This window comes from Hirundo rustica, chromosome 3, assembly GCF_015227805.2.
Source record: "Hirundo rustica isolate bHirRus1 chromosome 3, bHirRus1.pri.v3, whole genome shotgun sequence".
Taxonomy (NCBI): Eukaryota; Metazoa; Chordata; class Aves; order Passeriformes; family Hirundinidae; genus Hirundo; species Hirundo rustica.
The window spans coordinates 15,753,746-15,780,762 of record NC_053452.1 but is presented as its reverse complement, the minus strand read 5'-3'; the positions used below and the strand labels follow the sequence as shown (position 1 = coordinate 15,780,762).

Genomic DNA, 27,017 nt, shown 5'->3' with positions numbered 1-27,017 from the left:
TTTTAGCCCTCTCTGGACAACAAGGCTAGATGTGAAGAGATAAAGGTCCAATGAATCAGTGAGGCACAGAACAAATCCCAAATCTCTCTTGCAGCCCTTACATGTGGTGGCTTGTGCTCAGCAGCATAGGCAGCTGTGCAAACTCATATATTTTTGGACCCCACAGCAAACTGCGACTTGAGGTAATGGTGTGTGAGATCCATGAGCATCCTTCTGCTGAATTTTCTACTGCTGAGTTCTCGATCACCAGCTCATCACCCACCAAGGACATCCTGCTGTAACTGTGTGGGATGTACCTCATACCCATCCCAACCCCCATCCCCATAGGATGGGAATTTTGCTTCAGAATTGAGCTGTACAGATGCAGGGGCAGATCTTTAGTGGCAAGTAATTCAGATTTCAGCACTAAGAACCACTCATCTGGTTTTGATTTTGCTGAAACAGAAAACCAAAAGCATTTTTTTCTAGAGGAAAAAACAAAGCAGAACATCTCCTCTCTCTCATAGTTTAATAAACTGTGAAGAGGAACCTGGATCTAAATCTCCCATCCTCAATACTCTCAAAAACTTGAGGACGAAGTGAAAATAAAATTTTTGACTGAAATTTCAGTCATGGCTTCCTTTTTTTACTCAGAACGAGACCTCTGGTCTTGAACTCCAAGGTTTGCAAGATGTTGAAATCCAGACTGGCATTCATATGTTCTTTTCTGACCTTTTCTAAGGAGTCAATAATGAGAAAAATGTTATCCAAATACTACTTACAAAACAATGGGTCCATTGGCTCCCTGGAAGACCTCATTTGGTAATTTTTCTAGGTTGTGATTATCACTTAGATTTCTGAAAAACACAATATTTTATGCTGAAACAGTCTGAGACTAAAAAGAAAAAATTTCTTGCAGAAGTTACTATCTCCATTTTTCAGAATTGCAAATAACAGAAATAGTTACAGCTCATCCAGGTATGTTCCATTAAATGCATGATTCTCAATGTTCTGAATTCCATTTTTATTGAGCCATCTGCAACAGAGAAAAGGAAAAGAGAGTTGTGTTCTTATTTATGCTTCATGAAAAAAAGAGTATTCAATCCAAAACAGGGAACCTCAAACAAATAACGTTATTAAATGGACACTGAAATGGTGAAATTTCTACAAATCCTAGCATGTAAGATCCCTGTAAATAGTTGGAGGAAGGCTTTGGAAGGGGCAGACATGAACAGGGTGGATGAGCGCTACCATCAGAGATGGCAGCTTGGAGTAAGTTCCTGAAGCAGAGGCAGAGCTGGGGAAGATGTTGGCACTTCTCATGGCTCCACTGGGAAGACAGCAGAGGAGCCAGGGAGACCAGGGTTCTTTCCTGTTGATGTTGTCAGTGCCACTCAATTTTACCCATAGCAAGATGTTTTTGAAACGCTGGGCCATGGTTTCATCTTTGCCAGTTATTAGGGAAAAAAGCCTGCTGTGTGGCATGGGCTCACATCCACAGCCATGCAGGTGGAGGAGGGGGGCTGACAGTCACTGAACCAGGCCGGAGGGCAGGAGGGGGCAGCCAAACTGCCCAGAAAGCAGGTGATTCCTCCTACACTGCTGCCTTGACAAATTACACTCCCTGTCTGCTCCGCTGCCCAGTCCTACCTCCCCAGGCTCCTTTCCCCAGCAGGAGACACAGGTAGTGAACCTGGCAATCGAAGCTCCTGGGGCTCTCTGCCAAATTTTTTACTCTGGTGCATTACCTAATTAATGTTTAACGACCTTCCCTCTGTCCCTTTGTGGTCCTAAAAATTTACATTTAGGTCAGTTATATTTATCATCTTTATGGTGCAATCTTTCATCTCGCCTTAAACGTCACTTTGCAGCTCACGCCCTCTCCAACAGGCAGTGACAGGTCTGATCGATGGCAAAAATGGCCTGGTTTAATTAAACTGTCAGCAAACCTGGACTCTTTTCTAATTCATTTTGAAAGCTGAGCATGCAAGTGACCCACTTATCTGAGGTCTGAGGTGGTGAGCTAAGGTCAGCATGGAAATAAGTCATGGGTCTGGCTGAAAGGATTGCTCTTTTGACCATGACAGGCAGATGCACACAGCTCTGGGTCTGTAATGTCTGTCAGGCTGGATGAGGAGAACTGACACCGTCCCCTTCACTTGCCAACATTAGACATGAATGAGCAGGCACGGAGGAGAGACAGGTCCCTGCTTACAGCATTTGAAACATTTATTGTATTACATTGATCTTATAAATTTGTGGCTGCCAGGCTGATAGATATGTTTTTAATCACACTATTAGCACTTGCTGCATTCTCTCACTGAACATGATGCTAATGCAATGAGATACTAAGGCTGTAAAACAGGGTCACTGTGGCCACACAATGTGGACTATACACTTCTGTCACCTGGCTAATAGCATCCGAGTAGTAAAAAGAGAAAAAAAAAATTACCCAAATCCCAAGACCACATACTAGTACACATGGATAAATTCCTGTTGAGGCAAATTCTCCCCTCATTTCAACCAGCATTCTTGCTGACACCACTAACTCTTGCATTAGCAGGGAGACAATAGAGGCAGAGACCCAGAGATTGGACATGGAAGCTTTTCCTTATAATTTCATGGCTACAGCAGATTTTGAAAACTCTAAAATTCACCCAGTGCAAGAAGACACTGCCCCTGAGGTACCATTTACCCCCTGTTTTGGGACTGGAAAGACCTATCTTAGAGCCTTTGTGGCATGCAGACCTGGAAGCAAGGCGAATTTCTTCCATAAATTTCTAGCACTTCATTACCAAATGTCTCCTCAGTTCCCACCTGGGCTGATCCCACGCATAGCATAAGATCAGATGCAATCCATATAACTGGAGGAAATTTGCTTGGGGTCTGCCACAGCTAAGCCTATTAAAATGGTTTATCCCTAGAAAGTGGGGGTTCAGTGAGTTGTGGGTGATTTTACTCATCTTGATATGGCTGCTTTCTCTAAATGGTGTTGCCGTAACCGTAACTTTCTGTTGAGTTGCTGTGAGTTCAGTTTTTTCTAGAAAAATGGCAAATTTATGTCTAAAATGAATTAAGTTCACCACAGCACAAGCCTAATCAGGAACTCTCAAAGGACACATTCAGGGCGTCTGTCCCAAATTGCTCTAGGGAGAACTAGAGCAAAGTCAGGACATTGTCTGAGCAGTCAGGTGCTGGAGGCCAGGTCTGCTCACATGGTTTCCTGCTGCTCCTGCACACACTGGTGGGTTGTGGGGAGCCTGTGACAATGGAGAGCTGCACGAGGAAGGGCAAAGCAGCTGGAAGCGGACATGATCCCCACACCACGACAATTTTGCTAGTAAACCAGCAGCCTGAAGTTCCCAGAGAGATGTCCTTCGATACCCAGGCAATAATCATATCAGAGAATCATAGAAAGGTTTGGGCTGGAAGGGACCGTAAAGATCACCCAGTTCCAAAGCCCCTGCCACGGACAGCAACACCTTCCACTAGACCAGCTTCCATAAAGCTCCATCCAACCTGGCCTTTTGCACTCCCAGGGATGGGGCATCCACAACTTCTCTGGGCAACCTATGCCAGTGCCTCACCCCCTCACTGTAAATAATTTCTTCCTGATATAAGCAATGAAATGAAACATTTCAGGGGAGAGGGGGAAGCCAACTTCAAGCTGCTCAAGTGGCGCAGAGAGGTCAAAACACAGCAAAACTCTGGCATATTTATCTCACACTTCAGTGGTATTATGAAAATAAACACAGCATTTGTTGTGCAGTGCTTTGGAAATATATACTTGAGAAAAGTCTGTGTGTATGTGCATGTGTTTAAAACTTCAGAACTTGAAGTAGAGAGAGGTTGTGTGTAACTGATAGGGAAAAGGGAGAGATAAAGCTAAATGACCTGTTACTGGACTCTCTTCATTATTGACGGTCTGACCTTGCTCCCCCCAGAATCGACGTGAGCTCGATCAGTCAATTCAAACCTTGCTTTTCTCTCTCAGTGTGCCAGGTAAACCACACAAACATGATGGGAATTTTTTCCAGTCTGGCCACTGGCTAAGTGAAAGGAAGGCAGCTTGTTAGCAAGCAAACAGTATGTTTTGATATACAGAGAGAAAGGATCAAAGAAGCCAGCTAGTTCATTAAAATACATGACTGTTCAAATCAAATGTAAAGTCAGCTAACCTTGCAGCTCCAAACTGCACTGTGAACCACCTGTACGAATGCATTAACATTGTGTACAAATAAACCACATTTCCACATCTCCATATAGTCTGCCCAAGTAATAAATGTCTTTGAGTGATGTGTCTGACTGTAAATATTTATGAGTCGTGCCATCCGTTTGAACACAATTTGTATCACAGGGAACTGCAGCTGTAGATGTTTAGCCTTGGCATCAGTAATTACTAAATTTGCTCTCTAATGTGATTCTAAAATAAAGACCTGGACGAGAACACAGCAAAAAAAACCCCCCAAAACATTCATTTGTTTCATGGCAGGGAAACAGAATACAGAGATCTCAGGGGCAAGGAGAAATGTGAAATCTCAAATTGAATTTGGAAATGTATGAAAAAGTGCCCAACTCCTGGTATCCTTGACCCTGTTCTGGAAAAGAAATGAGCTAACAAGGGGAATAATGAATTTGCTATATCTACTCACAGAATCACATTTTCAGAACTCAGGCCCATGAATGAATTTCTTTCAATTGTACGTATATTGATATTGTCTTGAATATCTCTGGAAAAAAAAAATACAATAGAAACTACACCTTTTTGTACTTCTGTGAGCCTTTCAATAAAATACGCTGCTTCAAACACAGTATTTTCCCCTTATATTCAATCTGAGCAAGTACTACAGACAGAGGGTAATAACCAAAGTTTCCAAGACATTTTTTTCCCCCAGAGCACAAACCTTCCTGATAAAAAAAGGCTGGAGCAAAACATTTCCAACACCCCCATACTTTCCTCCCAAATAGGCTGAAGACATTAAAATGCATAAAAGCTCAGGTCTATAACCCTGAGGTGGATGAAATAGCTCCTCCAGCAAACATAGTTCCCAGAAAATGCAATTGGAGGGGCTGTGAGGCCACCCCTTCTCCCAGCCTCCCATCCAGGAGGAGGAAAGCCATTAGCCTTTTTGGCCTGATTCAGCAGGGTACCTACCAGCCCATGCATCATTCCCCCGCTGATGTCAACAGGGTTGCATATAGGCTTTGTATGTGCTTAAGAACTTAAATGCAGGACCCCTGCCAGTGCAGTTTGTTGAACAGACAAGTGGGAATTTCCATCTTTCCTCAGTTGTGACTGATACAAAACCAACCAAACAAACAAAACCAAACCAAAACAAAATGCCAAAAACAAACAAACAAACAACCAACAACAAAAAACCCCAAAAAACAAAACAAACAAAAAAGGAACATTCTGTGGCTGGCTCGATATAGGCCTCAAAGAAGTTAAATAGTGTTACTCGTAATTTAGACTGGGGATATGGCTGTTTCCATGCTGTTTCTGTCGGAAGCACGGAACAAAAGTAATTATCTGCAAAGCTTGAAATTAAGCGCAGTTCCAAAATTATCTCATGCTGACAGCTCCATACAGCCACGACTCTGCCCTGAGTGACACTTACACAGAGGCTTCATTCAGCAAATAGGGCAGCAGAGGCAGGAACAGGGAGGGAACACAGCACCCATGCAAGCAAACTCTACTAAAGATCCGCCCTTTGTAAATTTTAAGGACTGTTTTTGGGACTTAAATACTGGCACAACTGAAGCCAAGGAAAATTTTCTCATCAACCTCAGAGAGACGAAGGCTTGAACCCAGCTCTAGTTTGGGACTCAATCAGTATCAAGGTCTATTTATTCTTACAGGAAAGTGAGGAGCTGCACCCAAAAAATTAAAAGCTCTTGCTAGTACAGGACACAGTAGTTCCTGCCTAGTTAAGACTGATGATAGACATGAAGGTGTACAGGTGAAAGTCTCTGTAGTGCCATAGCTATTGCATTGCCTTGATGGTTTTGAGGAGCAATGAACTGAAGTTCTCAGAATTACATATGTCAAATGTATTCCTGAAATGGATTTCTTATATGTCTGTATACTATATTAAGGCATTCCCTTCTATGTTTAATATGCATTTTTATTGCTATTAATGGCTATTACTAAGATAGACATTAATAATTGCAGGATTAATATTTCTGCAGGTTGAAATCTTCTAATCAAAGATCTGAAGATGTAGAACTTTGTGTGTGAATCAACAATAAGTCTTGTCCAAAAGAATGTTTTCAGTTATACTAAGAATTGATTGAGAAATGTATGTCAACATATTTTTCAGTGAAAAAGAAAGCAAGTTTTTCTGACATGCATTTTTTCCACAGAAGAAGAAGTACTTTAGGAAACTAACAGCCTGTTTTCACACAAAATTTTGCACTTTTTTTTTTTTTTTTTTTTTCCCCTTGTTGGCACTGGAATTTTCCATAGTAAAATATTTCATTCTCTGGACAGATTTACTGCCAGGGCAAAACAGAAAAAGGTATGGTAGATAATTCCCTGTGGGTTTTGGTTTTTTTTGTGTTTTTTTTTTTTTGTTTTTTTTTTTTGGTGGTGGTGGTGGTGGTGGTTTGGTTTGTTTTGGTTTTTGTTGTTATTTTTCTTTCCTCTGTGTTATGGCCACTTCTGATGGAACTCAGGTCTGAGATCTGACTCTTCCCACGCAGGTCAGAAAATTTTCACCAGGTGGCAACCAATTTCCACTGCCATCATCCTGGTTTGGATTTCAGCTTCTGAAAGAGGAGTCAAAGGCTGTTATCTGACCTCTGGGCCACCCAGACACGTGCTCACACAGCAGTTAGAGTAGTCTGTAAAGTGCAAGTTCCAAGACTTTGTAGAAGGGAGACCTGGAGAGAACTGAGACCTTCTGAGCCACATTATCATCAAGGCCTGCAAAATTACAGTCAACACGCCACTGTGGAGGTAGTAAATGAACGCATGGGGAATCATGTCTTGAAAGGCTGTGCTGGAGCAGAACACTCAAAGGCAGCTTTTAAAGAGTGAAAAGCAAATGTTCAAACTTACAGCAAAACTTTCTGGAAAGAGCGAACCTTGTGGACAGCAGGTAAAAACCTAAGGCCAGTGTTTGATATTAACCTAAGGGGAAGAGAAGATGAAGATTATTCAGTCTGCCCCTGGAAAAAAGGCAGCAATTAATGAAGAAGAAAGAACATTGGACTTGAAATGGTTGTCGCAAAAGGCAGAGTTTAGCCACAAAAGTGGCGTTTCCCAGTAGGAAACTTGACATTGTAATTTTAGAAGCTTTTTGTCCAAAGTACAAGCTGAATTCTACTCTACAGAGGTAAAGGGAGAAACCCAACATTGGAGGATAACACAGTCCTTCCTGATGATCCCAGTAAATTGTCCATATTAATTGCTCAACAATATTCTGCGAAATCAAGTGCACTGATAGGGGATAATTATTTTCATAGTAACTGTTTTAAGACAAAAGTATCAATCCACCACAGTTTTAACCTTCTACTGTAATAGAGGACAAATAAATTGCAGGGGAAATTAATTGATGAAATAAAGAGAGAGTTAGGACATTTTACTCCCCAGCACTTCTGGTAGTGAGGAGCCAAAACCATGGGATCATTTCAGCAGTTTGTGCAGCTGGAAATGGACCCAAGCTTCTGTCCTTCAAGACCTCCACCCTCCCACTGCACCAGCCATCACTGACCTCTGCACTGCAGCTCCTGTCCATGAAAACAGCACCCAGAGCTGCTGATTCTGAAGCACAACCCTGAGCTCACAGCCAGTTAAGGTCGCAGGTATTCACAGAGATGGACCATGTCTAATTTAGTCGAATTTCATTATTCAGAGCAGTATCAAGGACAGTAAACCTGTGATGTTGCCTCTCCATGCAGCAGGAGAGGACTGGTGCCTGCTGATGGCTGGAAGGAGGGCTGAATGCTGGAGGGAAGAGTTGGACTGGACTGGCCTCTAAACATGTGGGAGCTTTATCCAGACACCAAGAAGTCCCATGTTTACCCCACCAAAAAAAAGGAGAAATTTTGGTTTCTTGAAAGTTTGATTATATCTCTGTGTTTTTAATATATGAGATGGTAGAGAAGGTAACCTTTCACTAAGGATATTGGTTTCTTAAAGAACATAGGATATGTAAATTTTTTTTAATCCTAGCACTTAGAACAATATTCTTTTATTATTAGATGCGACCTTTTTTTTTTTTTCCCCCTTTTTATTTTTTATTTTTTTTTCTTTTTTCTTTTTTCTTTTTCTTTTTTTTTTTTTTTAACAGAATCATTCCTGAATAGCTGAATTGGGATCAAAGGACTGGTTGGGACTGGAGAAAGGTAACTGTTCATATGATTTTTTTTATGAACCTAGATTATTTCAGGAGTGTTGCAGTCTTTCAGGTTTCATAATTTGAACTGAAACCGAACACCTCCATGTGACAACCAAATCCTACTTTTGGGAGCTCAGGGTGATACATAAGCCCGTAGAAAAGTCCTTCACTTGCATAAGGACTGCTTTGAGCTCCCTGAGATGGTATCTGGGTATCCTCAGATGCTGAAAAGTCAACTTTGATCTGTCTCATCTTGTAACAGAAAGCAATACTTCATATGCAGGGAAAAATTAAAGTAGTATTAGTGAATATTCAAGAAGCTACTTTGGGGAAGTTGCTGAAATGTCAAGACTGTTTCTTCTCAGGATTCAGAGTGGTCTGACATTGCATTAACTCAAAAATAACAGCTGTCGCATGTGACCAAAGAAGCTCCACAAAAATGCCTTTGAAAAACTGTTACATATAGTTAAATAGAAAGCATGTTTAATGAAGCAGGTGGATTGCACCTTGCTATTTAAAATATTTCTGCACTAACTTCATAAATGGACTTCATAAAAAAAAAAAAAAAAGAAGAAGAAAAAGGAGAAGAACCTTTCACTTGTAACCCCCCCCCCCCTACAATATTTTAAAATACACTCTCTAAATTACTGGAGATATACAGGGTTTTAGTGGAAAACTGCCTTTAATTTTAAATGAGTCATATGCTAAAAATTCATGCAATCCTCTTTTGTAATCCCCTTTTAAATACAAATTATGGCATACATTTCCCTTAGTAGGAAAATGAAGGAGGAGACTGCTGCCAAGTAGTGGTGGCTACTGCAGGACAGAAAAGACACAAGAGGCTTTTCTTTCTACAGTCCTTTCCCAAGAAAATCTCAATCCTCATGGTGCAGCAATGAAAGGTGACAGGACTCTAACATCTGCTATTCAAACACTGCTCCCAAGGGCAACTTAATCCCAGCAAAACAAAATTCCACATTGGTTATCAGGGCTTTCACCATACACGTGAGAAGAAACATACCTAATGCCTTGGGTTAGTTCTGATCTTTCCAGTAATGCCAAAGTGTTCAGGGCTCAATTTCCACTGGTGTCAACTGAGCAGCATGAGATGAAGAGGAAAGCATTTTTGACAAATCATTACATATTGAAGTAAATCTACAGGTGGTAAAAGTCACTGATTGCACAGAGGCACACAGAATGGTGATTAGGAGCAGAAGATGTTCCTTTAATTAAATGCAGAAAAAGAACTGAAAAAATATTTACCTAGACTTCAGCCTAGATTTTCCCTCTCTTCTTGTTCTCCAGGGCAAATCTCCAGAGGCCTTTAAGTGGATAATCTTTTTAGAATGCGGATAATCCAATTTACTGAATATCTTTTCTGCAGGACAGCTTTGTCAATGTATTTACCATACAACATATACATCGTTAGCAGCCTCACTTTAAACAAGCGTCCTCTTTAATCTGTTATAACTGAGTCCCCCTTTGCCATGCATAAACAGCTTGGTGAGAACCTTTTATTTTCAGATGGCTGATGGCTGCTTTCCAAGGTATTAATTGTCTTTCTGAAAAGGCTTACTGGAGTCAACACTTAAGAAAACAGAGCACTACAATCAGCAGAGAAAAAAAAAAATCAGAAACTAATTCCTGGAAGATTCTGGCTGCTTATCTCCAGATGTAACAACACGTCTGCTTTTTTGTGCCAAATTGTAGGAGCTATTCTGACAAATCTGGGAATGCAGTTTACCTCATCAACTTACTGTGGGTATTTGCTAAATTGCAAACACAGGGTAGGCAGAGATAAACACAGCTTCACTCAGGAAGCATTATCTTTGTGTCCCTTAATCACTCTGGTTACTTGATGGTGTGTTTGAGCCTGATTCCAGTGAGACATTCGTCTGATTCCCATATCCCAGGCTTCTTAAATCTGCAGCCCCCAGTCCTTGTCTTTAACTGTGAGGCTGCCATGCCAAAGGAAGGAGGGGGCCATCACTTTTTTTTTATGAAGAGTCAAGTCCAAGAAAAGGATCAGTAATTCTGTGGAATTTGCTGCACCTGCAGCAAATGCAGGTTTGTGTTTAGGAAGCAGCAGGCAGGTATAAGCAGCTGCAAGACTTTGGAGTTGGGCTCTGTTCCTTCTGCAGGCACAACCCATGGTTTTGGGACCTACATTTCCCCACCCCTCCGTCAATTCAGCTGTATACTCTCAAAATTAACCTGAAAGGAGTGTTACATTCAAATCTTTGTATTGTAAGCTGAGATTGCTAAATAGAGGATATTGACACCCCTCAAAAATGAACCAAAGGACATAGATTACATATGAGAACTAATTTTGGAAAGAAAATGAATTTGAAAAGCCATCGCTACATTATTAAAGAGACTATGCCACAGGTCTCCCTAATGAGAGCCAGATAAATAATCTTGTACCCATGAAAAGGTCAGTCAGTTACCATTTTGAAGCAGTCTGTCTCTCCAGCTTATACCCAAGAAGACCAATTAGCAATTCTCTTCTCTGCTTCTGGAAGACTGGTGAGAAAGTTAAAGTTGCCTGTTTCTAGAAGGTTTAGACTATTCAGCACTGCAATTTTTTGGCATTTTCATCTCCTTTTTGTTTTTGCCATACTGGTAATGATGATGCAGGAGACAAAAAGAGTGTGCTGAGGAAGAAATATATTTGTCTCCAAGTTGACAGAGATAAAAGCATATTAATATTCAACAGCTGGTGGTCATAATGAGCCCATGAAGCTGATGAGGGGACTGACAAGGCTAGCTAGAGCTTCTTGCCTGCCCATAAACATGACCCAGTGGCTATGCAACTATTTTTGGAGAAACACAGAGAAAGCCTTGCAAACAATGTGTTGCAAAGGTCATCAAACTAATGGGCTGTAGTACCTGGGTTCAATTTCGGACATTGAGACTGATTAGTTTTTTTCTCTGTGTTTTCTAAATGAAAACCAATAGTAAATAATTTTTTTTTTCTGAAAGATTTTCTGCATTGTGTTTTAAGAGTTCTGCTACAGCCACAGAACGGTGTAAGGAATCACTGCATATGTCTTGAATCCTGCCAGACTGTCCCCAAAGCTGGGAGCTTCAGAGGAACCACAGTGGCCCAGGAATGGGCAGGTACCCAAGTCCTTGTGCTTTGAGATACTGGTTGCAGCTTGGTCTCTCGTACCTCCTTACACAGTCAGATAGAATCTCTTAATCTGTTATGTGACAAGATACTGACAAAACTATAGGCTATTCCTTCCTAACTTACAACAATTAATGTGAAAATTAGGCAGTGATGTACAGGTTTACAAGTTTCCAGGTTTTACAAGTTTCCTTTTATGGCCTTAAAATTTTTATGATTTCTGCAATAGCTGTTCCACACAGATGCTTTACTCTTTTATAAATGATTTTAAACTATAGTCCCACATGTTTACAACCTTTTGCTCGTGTATTGTATAGAAAACCCTGAATAACCACCACATCCCCACTCCCCCAACTGAACTGAAAAATGATCAATCTAGTAACCTCCTCGACATCTTACTTTATATTTTCAGTATTGCCTCTTCCTTGCATGTCACAGGAAGGTGAATATGAGGACTGGGTTACCTTTACCAGATGCTGTTTTACAGCCTTCCATCAAGGTTTCTGCTTTCTCATTAAATTAACTATCCTACCCTTTCCAACAGCAAAGCTTTCTGCTTTTTCAGATTCCAAAAGGGCAAGCACCAGTGAGTGAAGTGAGGGGATAGAGAAAATGGCATCTTTCTCCCAGAAACATGGGAGAGAACACAGAGGTGTTCTTTGTCTATGGCTGTATGTAGAGAGATGATCTGAGCATGTAAGTCAGCATCATGCCCTGCTCACTGGATGTAGAAAGTCCCCAACAAGAACTTTGTGTCCTGCTCCTGGTCCCCGTGTTGGGGAAGTGATGTAGCTTCTCAGAATCCAACAATATTGCATGGATATATACCCCCAGCACATCCTCCTCAACCCTTGTTATTAGAAAAAACCCACAATCATCTATTCAGAAGCTCTGAGCCACGAAACCTGCACCTTTTGTACTATCTATATTCAAGCTGGGGGGTTTTACATCCTAAAATGAAGGTACAGAGGGGATGCAGCATATATCCATTAGTGGTGTAAACACCAAAGATGGGCTTTATAAACATAAATTAGAGAAAAGTTTTGGCACAAGAATGCACATGAATTAAGGGACCGTAAATAAAACTAGAGGAAACCTTCTAGTCACCAAATCATTGAGTTTCTGGAAAAGCCTCTCCTGGAAAATGGAGGAAAAGCAGGGAACAGACAAGAGCATCAAGAATGTCAATAAAGCGCCTAATTAATGGGGTATATGAGGTGGATCTGGGAAGAAATAGGACACAGCAGCTGGAGGGTCTCTTCTAGCTCTCCATGCTCACAAGAGAAAAACCTTTAAAGAACTTCAAAATGCAGTCTTCTCTGATATCAACTAGCAAGTAAAACTAGCTGAAGAGGGGAGGGGAATGATCAGGTAGACAAGTAATCATGTGTATTTTCAATCTGTTGCTTCTATAGGTCATTGGATTCTCCTACAGCTGAATTTTTACATAGGTGGAATTTCTGAATGAGTCAAAATGCATGGGAGTGCGGAATGACAAGTGTTTGGAAGAGGCAACATCCACTAGTACCGAGAGAAAAACTTCCACTATTTCAGATATTTAAAGTATGAATTTATCTTCACCTGTGATTTCTATGTCCCATATTTAAATGATCACTGAAATTAGTGTGTTATTTAGTGTGTCCACATTTCTTCTTCAATTTTGTGTGAGATAAATGTGCTCTCATTCTTTCTTCCCATCTGTACATCTAACAACTGGCAGCTTGCTCTGGATTTTTTACATGTAAACAAATACTGTGGTTTTGTTCTTAGGTGGCTAGAGCTACTCAAAGACAGCAGCCACTGCTGAATGACTCAGGCTTGAAGCGGGAGGTAAAAGGGACGTGATTTCTCCTCACGACAATGCAAACTTAGAGCTTTATTCCCCCACTGTCAAGAAAAAATCTGCATTTTGTTTATGCAAACACAAAAGTTAAAGTCTACTAAGGTGCCTGATAAATTTGATAAAGTGAGAATCAGTCAAAATACTGGGAAGAGTGAAAATCCTACTCCAAATCTAGCTACATATTCCAGTTCAAGGAGACTTTAAGCCATAACAGCTTCTGTAGTGCTAAATACACCTTATCTCCTAAAGTCCAAGTCCTAAATTTGAAATCTTAAAGTACAAATTCAAAGCAATGCCTCTTGGCATTTTTGAGCCCAGAACCTGTCATACACTAGTGATTTTCAGAGACTTTCAACACTCCTTGGCTTACGGAGAGCTACACTTTTCAGTCTACTGACCTGATTTCATACTGTCTTTATGAAATCTCTAACCAGACAATTAAATGCTTACTTTATGTACTGAAATGTAGAAACCATGACCAGGCTTCTTGTACGAGTGGGGTTTCTTGTGTCAGTCAGGAAAATCAGATGGGGTTTATGTGCTCAGGTGGATGGACATACAAAAGTTAAGTTGGTATCCTGCTGAGTGAATAAATGGGTATCCCACACACCGAAGGGCACCATTTGAGCTGTATAAGCTGTGACCATTAAAACTTAAAACCAGCTAGTTTTAAATGGAGTTCATTGGACTTCAATGGGGTTTTAAGGCAGAGAAGAGATTATTAGTCATGTCAAAACCATGTGCTAAAAGCTGTGAAAATGTATTTGAGCAACCAGCTTACTTTATGGATGCATTCAGTTACCACTGAATTTTGATGGCAACTCCGCAGAAGCAGATATGGCAACCACAGTGGTGCAAATGACATTCTTGACGAGGCTGGCTGAGTAAATAAAACTGTGCCATACATCAATATGTTTGTATTTTGGGGATCTAATCATCTCACATCAGGCATTTATGAAGATCATGGCTATAGCACTACCTTTGCTAAAGAAAAAATAATTTGAACGCCTAACACCATGTATGTGACATCTAACAGAAGGCAGCACCATAGCAAAGACACGAGATTTTTTTTTTTTTCTTTTTTTCTTATGCTTCCAGGAGAAAATTTCAAGCTGAATTTGTTTCTATAGACGTAAGAAAGGTCCAGCTCCACTTCTCATCACACATTTTCAACCTGTTGCTTAGAAAGGCTCAAGGAATTTGTGTGTGGGACTCCTCGGTGGAAGTTTTATCTTCAGATTTTCTGAGGATGGGCAGGCATGAAAATATGTATTGACAATGTGCAACTAGTATGAGGAGAGGAAATCATCCTGTCTTATCAGCCAAAGTGCTCAGCACCAGCTGGACAGATACACAGGTGTGTAATTCAAAGTGACTCTAGGACTTGTAAAGAGCAAATGATCTTACAAATATCTGAGGCTCGGAAGGTGTTGGAAGGCATCTTTATCGACGTAGACGAGGTTGTTGGCTTTCTCAATTCTTCTGCAAAGAGGAAATGAAACATCAGAGAAAAATATATCAATATATTAATCTTAAAATTGTGTTTGTCCCGTGATGTAGTGGAACAATATGCTGAGATTTTCTCTTTGACAGCAGAAGATCTGGATGATTTCAGGGAGCAGCCTACCACAGACAGGCAGACCCTACCATCTTTGGGTACTCAGTGGTCTGAGAATAAATTTTCACCTGAGCAGGTAAAGAAAGGGACAGCTAGATAAGAAGATGGAAAAGACAAAGGGAGATTTCAAATGTTCCTATACTGCTACAAATTCTTCAGTGCTTACCTTAACCAAACTGCAAAACCTTTGATACTTGCCTATAATGAATCTTTATAATTGTCTCCTTTGCATTTAGATTGCTCATTACTTACATTTCATGTAGTTTGGGAAGGTTGGAAAACACATTTGCTTCTATGACCTCCAAGGCATCATTCTGTGAGATCTCTCTGAAAAATAATTTAGAAGTCAAGATATTTCAAGTCATGGTAAAGCAGAAAATGGAGACGTGAAAAATTCACAAAGAGCTTCTCAGATAACTGATGAGTTTTAAAAACAAGGTGGATATCAGATAAGAAAACAGAAACACTGGTGAGTACTGCTGTGGCAAGCAATAACAACAGTCAGGAGCAGAGATCTGAGGCTGGAGTTTGTATCTGCAACATCAGCCCTGCATGTCCTGCTGTCACCACTCCCTGTGCATTAGAAGTCAGGGTCTATCCATCATGGGCTGCTGGACTCCTGACATTACTAATTATTGACAGAAATTTAATGAAACCTTTTAACTCAGTGAAGAAAAGAGGTGGAGAAGGTGTCTGAAAACAAAGACAGCTAAAAAGTCCCCAGAAATATGACACAACTTCCGCAACAGGACACTGCTGTCTTGACCCAGTGGGAAGTAGAGAGATTAAAATGGGAAGCAGGGAGATTAAAACTAAGTCACAAGCAGATGTGCCCTTGTTAACAGCAGCTGGAGACCACAGAAGTGAAGAAGTCTTCCACACCTTGGAGCAAACCCTATTTCACATGGTCTGTACACAGGTAATGCCCACTTACAGCCAGAGAACTACAGAATATAAATGTCCAGTTTACTGCTGTCACCACACCAGAATGAATCCCCTGTTAGTCCAGAGCACGTATTTCTTTGATTCCTTAATCTGTGGGATGGCAAACACAGGGCTCAGGCTCTGGTGTAATTTCGAGCTCAGGAGTTCTCCTGTGAATCAAGTGGGCATCACTGCACTGTCCCCTGTCCCAATCCATCACTTATCCTGGTACTGACCAGGAAGGTCAAGGTAAAGACAGCCAAGCCAGAATACTCCTCACTGCCATTTTTTTGGAAATGGTGCCAAAATATAATTTTCTCAGGCTGAGGTCAGCTGTAGGAATTAAAATTTGTAATACAGCTGTAATTTAGTGATAGTGTCATGGTCTATTGCATTTTAATCATAAGGTAACTGCGTACATCTTTAGAATGAAACCTTGGATAAACAGATTGCAAACTGGACAACATTTGTTCCTGGATATCTTGTTCTTTTGAAATTATGATGGTTGCAAATAGATTCAAATAGGCTGGAGGTAAAACATGAGATTGTAATGTCGGGTGCACAGTCAAAAAATAATCACAAAAATTAGTCAGAGGAATATAAATGTATTCTCCTCTCTTCTAAGAAATAGCTGAACCATACATGACAGATTACCTCTGCATCTAAGACAAATAAAAGCCTTGCAAAAGAAGGTTTTACCTGACCTTTTCAGTTTTAAATAAATGCCTTAGTGGTTTAATATTTTTTAGTTTAATAAGAAGTTTTTCCTCCTGTTTCCTTAAGTTTTTTATGGAAGAAATACAGCTCTGCTCTGCTCCAGGAGCTCTAAACTATCTGGAGAATAAGAAAATAAAAGTACATGAGGACTGACAATAGGTGCTTGGCAGGGTGCGTTGTGGACTGGATTTGTTTAGCAGCGCTGAACCACCGGCTCACATGTGAGTGTGTTCCTCTTTATTATTTAATTTTCAGCAGCAACGAAATGTTTCGACTGAGGCAGGGATTCCTTCATGCTATGCAAGATACACAGCCATTGCAAGGGATGCTTCAAAGACTTTTTATCATCCTTCTGTTTTCTTTAAAATTAATTGCAAAATATAAGTAGAACTATCCAGAAGAATGGAATGGAATGGAATGGAATGGAATGGAATGGAATGGAATGGAATAGAATAGAATAGAATAGAATAGAATAGAATAGAATAGAATAGAATAGAATATAGAGGCAAACACTCCCTGTGAGTTATTTATATGACAGTATAAAATGCACTTGCCTAACTACAGTCTCAAAGATTTAACAACATGGGAAGGAGTCTCACACTTCTAAGGTTTGGTTTGGTTGGTTTTCCTCGTGCTCTTTTTTGGGTGGTCAGGTGCATATTTGCCATTCCCCACAATCTAAAAACCAGTTGTCTAGAAAAAAGAAAATCTTCAGGAAAGCAGCATGTTTAATACCAACAAATACATTTTGCCAGAAGATACTTCATGCCACTAAGAAGTTCAATGAAAAATGTTGCAGATGTGTTGGCCTTATACAGAAAAAAAGGGTTACTAAGAAACCATAATGCAGTTGTGACCTCATACAGCAGATAGTGCTGCTGAGGGTAATAATTTTTTATGATCCAATCTGCTATCTAACTTTGGAACAACTTGGATGACACAGCTTTTTAAATGGATTGCCTAAAAATGAATATTTCTGCATCAGAAGAGCGTTTTGGCTTCCTAAGAGTGTGGTAGGTTATTGGCTTTGTTTTGATTCAAGAAAGGGGAGATACAGATCTGATTAAGGTAGGGCACAAACAGGCCATGGCACTCTGAAAGGCTTGGAGAATGCATGGTGAAGGAAAGGATTGAAGAGAGGTAGGAAGATAGGAATCTCTAAACTGTTTTTGCAAGATTAGGTTTTTAAAATAGTGAGTTTTTTAGAGATTATGTTTTAAACAGAATTAAATAACACCTGTGTGAGGGGGCTTTCAGAGACCTGGGAAATGACTTGGCTTTCATTCTAACATTCCCATTCAGAGGTACAGAGGTGACAGTCTGTCTCTCTCTCTCTCTCTCTCTCTTTTTTTTTTTTTTTTTTTTTTTTTTTCCTTTTCTTTTAACAGGTAATGAAAGTATGGCCATATATAAATATGTCCATTTAAAATGACTTCTTTTTTTTTTTTTTTTTTTTTTTTTTTTTTTTTTTTTTTTTTTTTTTTTGTCTTCCAGCTGAAGCAAACCTCTTTTGCAGCTGGTGAGGTTATGAGCATCTCTATATGAGTAAAATGAACAGAAGAGAAAATTGTGAGTGGCAGAAGGCAGTAACCCTTCTGGTGCTGGGCTGCATCTTCTGTGTTTGGGTAAGGGAAAAGATCCTCTGTCCCTTGCAATGAACTGTATGCTCTCCTACACTCTCTCCAGGAAATCCTGTTGGTGATGACCTTACTCATCATTGTCCTTTGCACTGTTTTGGGCAGCACGTAACCTGACAGGGCTGTTGTTCAGGTAAGAAGGATAAATAAAATAAAACCATTCTGTTCAGGAGATCAGTCACACACTGTGAACAATAGGCAGCACCAATCTGGGGTTTGGTTGCACAATTTGTGTGAACTATTTATTCACACATAGCAAATAGTGCACACCTGTCCCTGGAAATCCCAAACAACACTGTGTTGGATACAGGTATCCATGACATTAAAAGTGCAAACCACTGCTGTTCACATCAAACAACCAACTCAGCAGACTCAGATCCTCTGTAGAGGAGAGCAAATAATACCTGAAGCAGCAGCAGCAAAGAGGAAAAAGGGATTGCTGGCTAGTGTTTGTGCAAGCGATTTGTCTTACAGTATAAATATACACAAACAGATGATTGCTCATAATGCAGACCTCATTATATGTCATCAAGAGAAGATGGGGCTGTTATTACATTGTTTGTTTGGAATGAATGGCACTAATACTGCTGCTGGTAGCTATGGCAGGAAACCCAGCCGGCAATCCCAGCATTACTTCTGAAACAGACAAGACTTGGAATAGATGGTGTGCAAAACTGTCAGTGCCGATTTCTTCAAAAATCCCAAATATCCCAACCACCCAGTGGTTGCAAAGTGCTTAGGCATCTGCTGAGCTTAGTTTTCACTGCATGCAGAGTTGTACTGAAATCAATGGTGATCCTTGAAAGCATAAATTTTTTACTCAAATACAGCCTAAAAGATGAAAAAGCATTCAGTAAACTCCTTTTCCAAAGGCGCAAAGGACAACTGGTTTTATTTTTCTGCAAAGAGAATGTAAGACTAAGATGTGACATCACATGATTAAGGGATTTCCTCTAATTTACCACTAAAGTAGCAAACTGGAATTGTGATTACCCATTCCTCAGCAACTGAGTGCAGCATATCATTTCTACGTGTGATAGTCAGAGCCTGTGTTAAAAGAGAGATGGAAAATCATTCAATCTGCCTGCAAAGCTGCCCTTAGGCAAGGCCAGGGGTACAACTCCATGGAATCTGAGGCAAAGCCCAGGGTGATTCATAGGAAGGATTCCCCTTCAAACCAGCTGCACTCAAAGCGCAACCCATAAAAAATCAAGATACAACGAAATGGCCTTTTAAAACAGTTCTGTTAGCAAGGGAGTTAGAGTTCATAGCAGTTTCTTCATAGGCCACTAAAGGAAAAGTGTCTCAGAGTAACCAAAGTCTTACAGAAAAAACAAGACTGTATTAAACTCATCAACTAATGATCTTGGGGCCAAGTCTCATGTTTCAAAATAACAAAAGAATAATAGATTGGAAGCGTATGTCTTTTATAAGATTTCCTTTCAAGATCAGAGAGGAGCATGCAAGGATAGGGCATAGGGTAATTTCTTCTCCTGCTTGGAAATATGACTGTTTTATTAAAAATGTGTGTTTACGTATGCGTGCTTATACACAGATACAGAAGGTTAACAGAGATCAGTAGGTGGGTTAAGTCGTGCCAAAGAAGAGCAGAGCATACACGAGGCAGAGGAGCAGCTTAGACCAGCATTAGCCACTTGCAACCATGCCCAGGGATGTGTGATTTGGATCACGAAGACCTTGTAATTCCCAGCAGCGGGAATGACAGAGAAACTGCTGCCCACCTGGTGAGCTTGGCCGTCTGATGGCCACAGTAAATGTGGGATTATGGATTTCTGCATTTCTTCTCCCCTGTGGTGGCCTAGCAGAGGGGACTGCCCTGTCTGTCAAGGCTTTCTCTGTCCTTGCTTGGTGCAAGCACCTTGCCCACAGATGTGGCACATGTTGTGAAGAAAGGATTTCCCCCTCTTCAGGAATATGGTCCTACTCTGTGGTCCTGGTGGTGACTCCCTCCCTGTAAACTCCTACAGCCTTCCTTAAATTCCCTTCCAGAGCAGGCTACGCTTGATCTGTTCACCCTGTATTTTCTGTGATACATTACAATAGAGTCTTTATTGGCTATTATCCTTCACCTTTGATGCATTTCTTTTGTGGCACAGCTATCCTGTGGATTCCCATGAATGGTTTTCTTTCATTCTATGGGCACCTGTAATCAGCAGTGATACTGGAGGTTTAAGGTACTGATTCCCAAAGCAGGTGGCCTCACTGTGCTCTCTGTACGGCTACAAATCGACAGCATCTTGTTCATTTAAGGGTAGAGAGAAGGGAAAAAAAGGCCAGCAATGCTTATTTCCCCCCTTTTCTATAAATATAAATACTCTTTGGAGCAATTTTGCAGGTCAGTTTTACTCAGCGGTTTGACTGATGCCACAATTTATGTCAAGCATCAGGAGTAAATGTGGTGTCACCCAGGCAATCGTGCCTAGCATCCGCTGGGTGAGCCCCCATGGGACCAGCCTGGGATGTGTGTGAACTGAAAAATTAAACACCTGGCTACTTCTGTCTCCTCTGTCTCTCTGTCATGGATAGAGTGGCTCTTATTTCTTCAGCCTGATCAGAAACAAGCCTGTCTAAAATCTACTCTTGAAAACTTCCCTCTAAAATGACAGGAAAATGCTACTACATTGATTTTAACAGGTTACAAAAGGAAAGCCATTTTTCTTAAAAATATTAGAGACTTTTGACCTTTAAAAAATAGATAGTTGACACTTTGTCCTGTCACTTTTCCTTGTGAACATGAAAAACTTGTCTCCCTACCATGATTTATTGAACAGCAGGGAGTTACACAGTAATATCTCTTAGCAGATATTGATGTTTCAGAAATGAAATCAAGGACTGACACTTCTCATCATCTCTTTGCTTTGCTGAAGATACACACGTGCTGTACTGGCCTTACTAAGTAAGTGGAAAACCCATTTAACCAACTGAACACTAACAGCGACTCCACAGCTAGAGCCAGATAGTGAATGCATCAGTCTTTGAGGGAGATTATCAAGAGGTGCCAATGCTGTGCCTTCCTGTCTTCTCCGAAGGGCATGAAACCATGTTCTCAAATAAATGCCTGCAGGCATAGGGAAAAAAACAAAATGCAAATTTCTGCACGGCAGACAGAAGCAAAGGGGATATTATTTCTTTCGGCACTTTAGCACCAGACCAGCAATCCATATGAAAATCTGTGGAGAGCTTGGCTGCATCAAATTAATTGTCCATATAACGGTTTTAAATTGATCTCTCTAATCTGAAAAAGCACACGATTAGTCTGCAGAATTGGGACTGATAACAACTTAGATGCAACAGACGAAGCTACATCATTATAGGAATTGATTTTATAATCACTACAGTTTGGGGGGATAGATATCTCCTCATACTCCAGCACTAAGTAAGTGCATTGTACTCCTTTTAGTTTATTGCCAGCAATGCTGAAAATGCATGAAACTTTGCAGGGTCAAACAAGAAAAAGAGCCTTTGGAGGAAATGGCAGCTTTCCACAAAAACATGGTTTCAAGCAGCCAGCCCAGAGAGATGGAACTTAGAACTTAGTGCCCTCCATCTCCTGGGACAGACACAGCTGCTGCCTCCAGCTTCAGTTAATACTACATTTTATTTTTGATAATGAAAGCTTGCAGGGAAGACAGAAAAATGTGTGTAAAATAGAAACACCCACTCAGTCAATGGCACTTTTCTCCCTCAAGCATGATGGGCTCCAGAGGGTGTTGAGGCCATGCTGGCAGATGAAGATGGGTGTTCAGCTGAGAAAGTGACCTTCTCTTTCAGAGATGCTGATATCCCTAAATTGTAACTCCCTCCATGGAAATGGGCAAGCAGCATTTATTACCACTTATCTTGTATTACTCCTCTCTTGGCTTCAGTAGCCAGCTAAGGATGAATAGTTTATCAAGACGACCTGGGCAGATGAAGAAATTACATTTGAGACAATCATTTAGGAGAGCAGCTGAACGAGAAAGTGCAGCAAATAATTTCTGGCAAAAATCAATCGGCAGACTATCTTGGACTGGGAGAACATGTGGCTTCCAGAACCCAAAGTCTAGTGACAGCCTTTCCAAACAGATCATCCTGAATCAGATGCTCCCAGATACTTCAGCAGACAGTTTTGAAATGCTTTAAGGAAGCCCACATTCATGACAGGCCTCTGGAGGACATTACTAATTCAAATACATTACAGAAACAGGAATATCCAGAATAACAAGTGCCTCAGATAGGCACAATTAACATTTTAGCTAAAAGAGGAAATTCTAAAAAAAAACATTCTTACTCCCCAGTTTTTGCATTTAAAATTCTCCCAGGACACTGAGTATTATTCACCAGAGCAAACCACATAGTACATACACCTACTTCAGTGAAAATAAATCTCCATGACTTGACCCATCATAAGAAAAATATTAGCATTGCCTAATGTTAAACCCAATTATGAATATAGACATCATCCAACAGCTGGCAGCATCATGCACTACATCTTTCAAATGTTCTCCTGAAAGGATTTAGGTTTAATAGTTCAGTGTTAATAGTTCTCCCTGCGAAATATTCTTTTCCAGCACAGAGACTTCAGTCTTTTTTCTACTTGCATTCATTCTTCCCTTCCATAAAAGCTACTTACTATCCTTATGTTTTGTATCTAACTGAAGCCTTGACCCTACAAACTCTTATCCTTGGAGCTTTGGCACCAGGTTTAGCTAAGATGGTACTGCATAAATGTTTGTATGATTACGTACAGCCTAGCCAGGAAAAAGGATATTCTTTTATGCTTCCAAAGTTAAATCCAAACCTCTACTTTGCTACAGACTGCCAGAGAAAAAACACCCACCACCCAGAAGCTACTAAATCAAAAGCTTTACAAAACAAGTGTGCAACGAGACTTATTTATCTAATTATGATACAATCACAAGCAGAAAAAATTACTGTCAACCCCAAATCTGCAGGTTATATTGGAGGATGAAGAGATGACATGCAAGCATAGGAATTACACACAATCCCTACTCCTTTTGCCAAGTGGCAGCAAATAGGAGCCTGAATCAAAATACCTAGAGTCTTATTTTACAAATAACAGAACAGCTGTCCACTATGAAACCTTGGAAAATCACCTGAGTTATAACTCTTATCAGTAAGCACTGCAAGGCTGCACACAGAAAGTCTTAACAGGGGGAAGGGAAGATGTCATAAAATTTGGGCCAAAATTCACTATAATATGTTTCTGTGTTTGCATGTGTATACACACAATATTCCAACAGCAATAAAAATAATAAACACATGGCCACAGGATGGCTCCTACTCACTGAAAGCAGGCAGCAGCTGCCTTTCTGCAAATCTCACTCCATTTACAAGGAGGCTGCTGCCACCACTGCTCTGTAACCCACTCTGGAGAAGCAGTGAACAAAGGCGTTCTGCTCTTGGGGGGCTTTCACAAGAAAATTCTCAGGCTGGACCCAGCCCTTTGATGGGGAGCCCTCAGGAAGAACCATTCCACAGGAATGAGGCAAAACCCCTGAGAACCCAGAGGCAATCCTTGGCCTTGGGACAACCTTTTCCTCTCCTGTGTCAGAGTACTTTGATCTACCGGGAACCCTTCTCCTCCCCACTGAACTGGGTCATACATAACTGGGGCATAGAAGGAAGTTTGACCAGAGATGATGCAAAAAGCCTTATTGGAATTGGGTCTTCCTTCCTCATCAAGGGAAAACAGGAATCTTCCTCCCCAGCCACAGCACTAAAGAAAGAGGCTGGAAAAGAAATGTGGTTTGAATAAAAAAATTATCATGTTTTCCTAGAAGTTTCTGTCTAATCCTTTGCTAAACAGTACTGCATATACTTATGATATTTTTTTTGTCTGACTTCCTGTATTGATGTAAATAAAATGGAACTTACAATGTTTTCACAGCACGCAAACCTGGCAAAACCTTTTTGTATTTCCAGTAAAACCCTTTGAGAAAATACTACTGAGAAGGGGGAAAAACAATTCCTCAAGAGATCCCAAATGACAAAAATTACCATATGGAAAAGTCATGCTCATGAAACACACTTAAAAAATAAATAAAGAAAATTAAATCCATCCTTTCTGATAAATTTCATTGCTTTAGTTGAGACTGAAGAAGATTTCAGACTCTGCAGCAGGAGGAATGAAAATCCATTTGTTTTAACTGTGGATCTGTTTTACATTAACATTCTACATTTCAGAGGAATGCATATATTCCTGCAATTTTGAATAAGTGTTTTCTCTAGAAAGCACACAGTTCAATACACAGAACATGGAAGTACACAAACTTAAAGGTAATCCTATGACAGCAAATTAGCTCAGATTTAAAGGAATGTTTTTTGCATGTTGAATACTGAATTAAAATGAAAAGAAAAATGAAATGCTGTTTCTTTTTCCACCAGATGGGGAAGAAAAGCATGCATTTTTGAATTATTTTAATAACAAAATGAAGAAACAAATATAATAATATGGAACATGATCAGAATTCCCTCTGAAAGATACTTTGTCCTGAAATTACTCAAATTTCCACCAGATCCATGGACAGAAGGGCATTTTTCTTACATGCAGAAAGATACAGCAAACAGAAAGCAACAAGCAGCTCCTGCACACGCCACGTTCTTCTACACAAAGGTAATAGGGTTGCATTATACTCTTTCCATCAGTTCCAAGATGGCTCTGCAGCGTGAATATGGCTAAGAGATTCCCCAGATGAATCCCTTGTGCTCCATCTGAATGCCTTTGGTGAGGACAGATTATGTAGCAGCTTAAATATGTGGGGTTTTAATTTTTGTCTTTGCCCTAGGGGCTGAACTACTGAAGTCATGCAACTGGTACTTCAAAATGACAGGGTCAGGACAGTGACAACTATTTAACTTCAGGACCACAAAAAGCCCCACATCAGATGTTTTTGATTTAGTTTGAGTCATTAAAAACCGATATAATCACGGACAAAGACCCTCTAACTAATTAAAGTTAGAAAGTGCTGTGTTTATTCACCGGTGGGCGGCACGGGAGTCATCTCTGAAAGGCTTGGCTGCCCCGAACAAGGCTCTTTGCTCTCTATTTATTTTCCAAGATCTTACATGCAATACATATGCATAACCCAGCACCTCCCATCCCCGCTCTGTATTAAAATGAGGCTATCAGTCCTTCACGCGTACGCAGTTCTTCTCTTGAATTGGGTTGGTGGTCTCGAATTGGGTCAGTGGTCTCAAAGGATGAAGTCAGGAGAGTCTTCATCAGGTCTCTGTGACCCTCTGGCACAATCCAAGGCACCCTGCTTTGTGATTGATTGATATGAAGTCCGGGTGCTGGCCATTGTTCTTACTGGTTTCAATCTGCTCTTACAATAGTTCACTTACTCCACTTTCTCCTATAAACAAGCTCATAATATAACAGTTAGCTCTAGAGTAGGTATCTAATAATCATTAACCTACCATTTGCTGATCTAACTTATATCTTGATAAATATAAATTGCTTCTAACCCTTAGTTAAAATATTAACTCTTTAAAATCATGATTCAAGTTGATACTAATGAATTCAAACATACTTGTATATTTTGATTTTTTTGGTGTGTTTTTTTGTGTGTGTGTTTAGTAGTTGCTATTGTCTTTTTCTCAACTGGCATACACTTTGAATCAATTTTATAACTTATTTTCAGTTAAACAAATGAACCTCTGTGAGCACACAAGTCCCAAAAAGCCACAGAGAGAATATTTATCTATGAGGCCTGTTAAAAGAGATTAATGCTACAAAATGGCCCCACTTCTTCTCACTTTTTTTCTCTGTGTGCTGCTAAAGTCAATCTAAGGACATTCATGCACTGAAGACTGAGAGGGGCAGGGAAACTCCCCTGGAGTTCAGGTTATGACCTGAAGTCAGGACATGACTCTCTCCCATCTAGACCTGTGACCCTCCTAGATACACTTTGCCTCATCATTCAAAGAATCCAGAACAGTAGCACTAGGATGCATGCTCTTATATCCTCCTCCCGAAAGATGTGCAGACGGAGACCTGTTAGGAGAGCTCAGCTTTGTCAGTGACACGATTACTTAGGAAGGTGCCACAGGAGAAGAAGGAAGACCCCCCTTAAATGGGGAGAATGCACTTGATTTTCTTCTAGGTCACATTTACTTAAAAGTGAGGTAAAAAGACTTTATTGATGTAGATGGCAAAATCTTCCGTTTATCCACAGATGAAGCACAGCACAGCCAAAGCAATCAAACCTTCCCACAGTGCCCCACAAAGGAGTGCGGACTCCCACTGAGACCCCATTTCAAAGTCTGGCCAAAAGAGGCTGCTGCTGCTGACAACCAGCTGTGGCAGCCTTAACTCGCAATGAATCACCATTTCCTGAGGGCACAGGCTGACATCACCCTCTCATGGCATGCCTGCGATCAGCCTGCCCATGTGAAAATAAAACATTCATCACACACATGCGGACTGGATATGAACAAATGACCCAGAAATCTGGGTGTTCCCAGTCCTATTGCCCTCTGCCTGAGCCATTCTCCCATCACATGAAACTTGTTGTGACATATTTTGTGTGGGCTGCCGGGGGAGGGGTGGAGAACAACCCAAAGCCTACTTTGTAATTTAGTCCTAAAATTATGTATAACTCACTCAATATACAAATAAAAGGGAAAAAAAAAAAAACCCAAAAAAACCCCAAAAAACCCCCCAAAAAACAAACAACAAAAAAAAACACCAACCCCCAAAAAACCTACCATGTCAATGTACAAATAAAAGAGAAAAACTACCATGAAAGAGAAAAATGTGGTAGCAGGGGATAAACTTCCTTGTTGCATATTAGGTCTTAAT

General features: G+C 40.5%; 1 protein-coding gene across 6 annotated transcripts in view; it reads right to left on the bottom strand.

Moving 5' to 3' along the window:
- Window positions 1-27,017, bottom strand: part of FSHR (follicle stimulating hormone receptor) — an 85,813-nt gene that overhangs the window by 16,506 nt on the left and 42,290 nt on the right. For 2 of the 6 annotated variants that reach the window (XM_040059197.2, XM_040059196.2), the window contains 6 exons: window positions 15,165-15,239; window positions 14,702-14,776; window positions 7,040-7,111; window positions 4,632-4,709; window positions 947-1,015; window positions 762-836 (listed from right to left, as the gene is read on the bottom strand). In XM_040059197.2, the coding sequence (XP_039915131.1) occupies window positions 762-836; window positions 947-1,015; window positions 4,632-4,709; window positions 7,040-7,111; window positions 14,702-14,776; window positions 15,165-15,239 (444 nt within the window). The remainder of the gene's footprint in view (window positions 1-761; window positions 837-946; window positions 1,016-4,631; window positions 4,710-7,039; window positions 7,112-14,701; window positions 14,777-15,164; window positions 15,240-27,017) is intronic. The other 4 variants (XM_040059198.2, XM_040059199.1, XM_040059200.2 and 1 more) reach the window with 4 other exon arrangements.